Source organism: Schistosoma mansoni, chromosome W (genome assembly GCF_000237925.1).
Source record: "Schistosoma mansoni strain Puerto Rico chromosome W, complete genome".
Classification (NCBI taxonomy): Eukaryota; Metazoa; Platyhelminthes; class Trematoda; order Strigeidida; family Schistosomatidae; genus Schistosoma; species Schistosoma mansoni.
In genome coordinates, this window is record NC_031502.1 from 24,331,581 (window position 1) to 24,337,580 (window position 6,000).

Below are 6,000 nucleotides of genomic sequence, written 5' to 3' on the forward strand. Positions count from 1 at the left end.
TTGAAACAAAGAGTGGTCTTCCAATATATGCCATGCATCCATTGATTGAAAAAACTGTCACAAATGATGGCTTTGAAACATGGTATGTAACGTCTGTGGTTTTATATTTTTCTCTCCTCAGAAAACCCCACATGTTTGAAGAAGGATACAAACAATTCAGCTAAGAGAATTTTATTCTCAGCGATTTCATCTATTTGAGATTCACAATTGTATTCATGGTCGTTCCATAAATTGTTTATCAAAATGAAATATTGAAAGGAAGTAGTGTAATGGTCGAACTGCTAATGTTGAGGTGAAGATAATTGTCCACATGATAGATATTAAGAACAGTATAATTAAAAGCTGGAATAATGGCTAATTAATGGATGCGGAAACGGTTCCAAAAAAGAATAAAAACGATAGATTATGGAAGGTAGTAAGAAAAGATAAGACCATGAAAGAATAAAGGATTGAACATACTGCTTTTGTACACAAATGTTAGTCTTAAACTGGTGGATGGCTACAGATTCTGCTGTACGTATCGTTTACTTCATATTTCTTTTGAACCGATTGTTCCCACTGTATGAATGATTTCGAAAGAGATTTCTGGCGAATCATAGTGATGAAAAGTGACCAGATGTTGCGAGATTGAACTTTTGACTGAATTTTGTAGTCTTTTAGATGACTAAAGAGGGAAATTTAGGGAGACGTGTTTCGAAATAGCTTGTTTTGAGCGAGCGATATGATGTTCCAAATGAACAAGCAAGCTGATAGATGCACCTTGTTTTGATCCCAAGCCGAGCTTGTTTTTCGCACTACTAAAAATCAAAGACTGACTAGAGAAGAAAATATAAATTTCCGCCAAAATGAATGTTTTTATCAGAGATTTTGAAAGTTTAATTTTTGGAACTTCTGCATTAATATATCCTTTAAACTGGATGTTCATAAAGACAGTATTCTTTGTTTCTATAAACAATCACGTTGTTATTCAGGTGCAGATATTTATCAATGAATATAGCTAGATGGATATCCATTGCTGATCAGCATCTCCCTTATTTTATCAAGTTCGATGTTAATCGTATCATTGCAATAGATTCATTTAGGTGCCGTGAATAGAGAATGCATCACGCATCTTTTATACTTCAATGGAACTCAACTCTGAAAATTCATTTACTGTCTCAAATTTATTTGGTGTGATTTATCCTCAAGTCAGTCAATATTTACTGCGCATTTTAAGACAAGACGCTAATCAGACGACCATGTTAAATCAGTGCGTACTACTTTCAAATTTGTTGAAGATTGTTATCATCTACTGTGTAAAGGACATTCTTCTATTTGAAAACCGTTGTCTGAATACATTATGTGAAGTGGTGCATAAGTAATGGAAATAAAGTTGAAGAATATTTTGATTATCTGTACCTTTTATATATTTAAACACATATTTTACAAAACAGTGGAACGTGTCCAGAAAATCCGAAAAAATCTCGACATAGTGAATTCATTATTACAACATCTGAATTGATGAAGCCAGATAATCCTTTTGAAAAGAAATCATTTTTGATTAACTTTGAAAGCAGTACGCGACTATTTCAGGTGAAATTGTTTTTACCTAAAATAAAATAAATTGTAAATGATAAAAGCACTGACTGTTGAATGAAAGTGGCAACGCATTTAGATTTTTTACTGGTGAATTCTTCTCAGAAGTAGTTTACTTCAGAATTAGTTTAGCTGTGGTTTAATGTTCACCTTGCCTACACATATTCCTAAATCTTAATGCCTTTAACTATTAAGGAAGCAAATAATAAAGTGTTCATAAACCGAAATTTAAGTGAGTTCTCATGATATTGAAACAAAATATTATCAATGAACTAGTTCAATCGTTAATACCGACAATAAGTTGTTTACACTAAAGTTACTTCGTTTTATGGTATAACCACCGAATTATTGAAGATAGTACGATTAATTGTGTACCTGAGTGTAAAATTGCCAAAATGTACTAGGCTTAACATGTACTAAAATATTATATGGTTTTCAAAACTGAGTTGGGAAACCTCTATCAATAAATGAAATCGCGAAAAGTGAGGTTGCATATCTTTTAATATGAACAGTTCTCCTAGCAGTGTAACATTTGAAAATAAATATGTCTACACAATGAAAAGTTGTGAACTCGATTCAAAACTTCTGATGTTTCATTTAATCTGGAAGCGTTATTTAATAATCGCCCTAGAAAAATAGACTACTGAAATGTGATTACTGATCCGTTCTGGGTTTCTTCTCATGCTGTTAAAGATTCTAAGAAATCTGAAGAACCAAATATATATGCAACAAAGTTTTGATAATAAACCGCAGTCATATCAATGCTAGAATTCATTGTATCCTTTAAAAAACTCGTTTTCATGGTTTCACTTAAAGATCTGAAGACTCCGAAATTCAAAAAATATATTTTAATACTAATACTTAAAACAGTTGGATAAGAAGTGAACTTGAAAATGGTTATAGTGATCTCACCATTACTTTAGTGTAATCGTGAATTGGTGGAACTTTATGAATAAAATAATAATATTAATCCCTTCGTTTATTACTGTGGGTTTAATTACATAAAAGGATAAGCAATACTCCCAAAATTCCCATTTTATGCTCACTTACTTATTCACTTACAACTGTTACCCTTTATGGGAAGTAGACAGCCGACCAAAGCTCTCCAACCCATTTTCCCGGGCTCTCCTTCCCAGTTGCTCAGAAGTGCTATTCATACTCTTGAAGTCTGCCTCCATTACCTGGAGCAATAAGTTCATTGGTCTGTCACTTCTTTCTTTTCATTTGGAATTCAAAGTTGTGACTTTCTTCGTGATGAGATTTTTAATTTCTTTTTTCAGCTGAAAGCTGGTTTGTTCTCTGGAAGAGTAGGTTATTACTGATGGTGTCCGGGCAAGGAGTATGGAATATTTTGTGTGAACAGCAGTATATAAATACCTGTAGCTTTTTGAAGTCGTTTGTAGTAATTCTCCAAGCTTCAACACTACCTAATCAACCTGTCATGGCGTTTGAATTGAAAATTCTGACTTATGTGTTGATTGACAGTTGTTTTGAGTTTCAGGTATTCTTCAATAATAGCAAACCCTCGTTTGCTTTTCTAATCTATTAGATCATCCTTGTTTATTAATGATGTTAACCAGGTACGTATAACTTTCCACCTTTTCCAGAGCTTCTCCATTTTTATTGTTGTTCACTGTTTCATTTCAGGATCTTGGTTTTACCGTAATCAATGTTGAGGCCTAATAGTACACTGTCCATCTTCATCTGTATTTGTTGTTGTGAATAGAATAGAAGGACTAGGTCCCTGTTGTTCATGATATTCGTAGGTTTTCATAATCTAGTCTACCACCAGAAGAAAGAGCGAGGGGGAGAATAAACAGCCTTGTCTAACACCGGTCTTCAATTGGAACGCATACATCAGCTGTTCTCCTACACGATCTTGTCAAGTACATAATAGTGTCAAAGAAGGTTCCATAAGGTCCTCCTATTCGAAAGCACTATAAAACGTTTTAACATTTCCCAAAGAGTTTCAAAATTCAATGATAGGAGTTCTGAAAGAAAAGATGGTATTGTGACGGATGGAACTGTCGAATAATTGGTTAATTAGTGGCCATCATATTAATTTCTGATTAACTTATCGTCACTTGATCATTACCTCATGTATAATATTTGTTGGATATTTTGTATAAAGCAACAGCCATAGTTCGCTAATATATTCACATAGTCCGTCAACTGGCTAATGATTCTATTTTCTCCAAAATATATTCTCTTGAGCAGCTGGACAATCTGTCTAGTGAAAAAACGATCAGTCTGGTCTTCACGGTCATTTTAACAGATCGAGTAAATGAATAAATGTCGAAATCAATCCTGTCTTCTTGATATTGATCTAGAACATTTTTAGTCTAATTATTATCAGTTGACTAGTTCCAAAATAGAATTTCGATTTGGCCATGTTACTTATAACTGCAGAAATCAATCGATAATAAAGGAAGCCTAAATTTATTTGCAGTTTGTTCAAGAGTCATCTTTTCCTACGATATTATAATGAAGATATTGTTATTTGCATTTTCTTTTTTTTCAATTCAGTTAACAAAAATTTCGACTGTGCTAGATCGATTTACATTCAGTGCCTTAATTATCATTTAGACTAAAAAAAAGAAAAATGTGGTTGAAAACTTCATTCAAGGTATTTTAACGCAAAACACTCATCCCCACAAATGTCCTGGCAAAAATATTTTTCGATAAACGTAACTTTCCTTCTCACACCATTGGGTGACAAAAAACAAATATTGTTTTCTCATTCTCGTCACATTTGAATTTCGCGATTGATGACCACTATTGGATTAGTATGTCAGCATCTTGCACCAAAAGTCGAGATGTTGATGCTATGTTAGATGAATCTTTATTATTTGGAATAATATTCTGGCACTCTTTTTATTATAGTCTCAACATGACAAAGTAGAATTCCTAATGAATGACCTACCATGTGAGTTACTCAGCAAGGAATCACGCTTATTGTGAACCCAGTACATAGCAACATACAAATCAAAATATTAAAGGATAAGTGGAGTGTTCGACACATGCAATAAGGTTTGATTTATCAGGTGTTGATTAGGAGTTCCATAAACCCCTCAAATAAATTACTGTTTCCAAAATTGCAAGTGTATATTTGTTATTATAAGGAAAATTAGTAGTAGTAGTCAAGTTAAATAACAGAAAATAGTTTTTAAACAGTATGTTAGATAATTGTTACATAATGTTAAAATCAAAATTTACATATCAACGTCAGAGTTTCGCTGAACAGTTGAAATACTATCAAAAGATATTTGAAAAGTACAAAATTGATTGTTATGGCTCGTATGTTGAAACGTTTTATTTGATCCTAGATATTCGGATAACCCCAGGCTAGCACTACTCAGCGACTTGGAAGACCAGAGAGAAGACACGAGTATCAGAGAAGCACTTTACTACAAGGTTCAATTATGTACAGAAAAAACAGGGGTATTATAGTAACTAAAAGACCTTGAGATCCCATAGTAACAGTATGTTAAACAGCCAATCAGGACCTTGTTATTTTAGTAGCATAGCTTCTAACTAATCGCTGATTGGTTGGGCTCTTTATGAGCCTCTCTAGAGTTTATTGTAAGCCGACCTAACACCTCCCCTTTTTTTGAAGATTCGAAGATTAGATTCTGATTTTAAAAAAATTATCTGTAGGTTGAAATTCTCCAACATTTCCTCCCCCACGAAATAATGTTGGATCTTCATATCTCCAATTTACAATTAATATGACTTTATTTAGAACACATTTCTCGTATTGAATGCAGAATCCACTAGAAATGAATAGATGATGATGAACGATATTTGATTTTAGGTCATCGGAATTTGGCTTTTCTGAAACATCTCCATCAAATTCATTAAGATTTTCACTGGAGGATATTTGATAGCTAGGAGAATCGGCATCTAATAAAATTGCATCAGATTTTTGATCACCATCTGATTCGACCGGCTTATTTTTCTCATCTTTATACGAAATTTCATCAGAATTATGGGGATCATTACGCGAACCCATATTATAAACTTCTGTCTCCCCATGATTTCGAATCACATTTGGCACAATTTGGTTAACTGTATTGTTCCAGTTATTTTCTGGACATGCGTTCTTCCAGTTTTCTTGGCCGATATCACGCAAACTGTAGTTCTGTTCTGACGTAAGTTTGTCGTCAGAGATGGGCGGACTTAATGGTGTTTCATTTGATTCTGGACTAAGGGGGTTGTCTGCGGAACCTTCTTTTTCTTGCTCATCTGATACTGTCACAGTTTCATGTGCATTAGGCAAGATATTGTCTTGCTCTGAACCGGCCAACTTACCAATTTTGCATTTTCCATCAGATATAAAGGGAATTGAACCCTCAACTTGGCGTTCTTCTGGGACGGCCATTTTAGCACCATCATTGAAAAACTTGTCCAAGACTGTTTCAATTA

The 6,000-nt window shown here is 33.7% G+C and overlaps 1 protein-coding gene across 1 annotated transcript; it reads right to left on the reverse strand.

Annotated features, from left to right (window-relative positions):
- Positions 1-5,200: 5,200 nt before the first annotated feature.
- Smp_204150 (uncharacterized protein) lies at positions 5,201-5,956 on the reverse strand (the record flags this gene model as incomplete). The annotated part of the gene is made up of 1 exon (XM_018789069.1): positions 5,201-5,956. One exon carries the CDS (start codon positions 5,954-5,956, stop codon positions 5,201-5,203), a length of 756 nt encoding a protein of 251 aa, XP_018654549.1.
- Between the last annotated feature and the right edge of the window lie 44 nt (positions 5,957-6,000).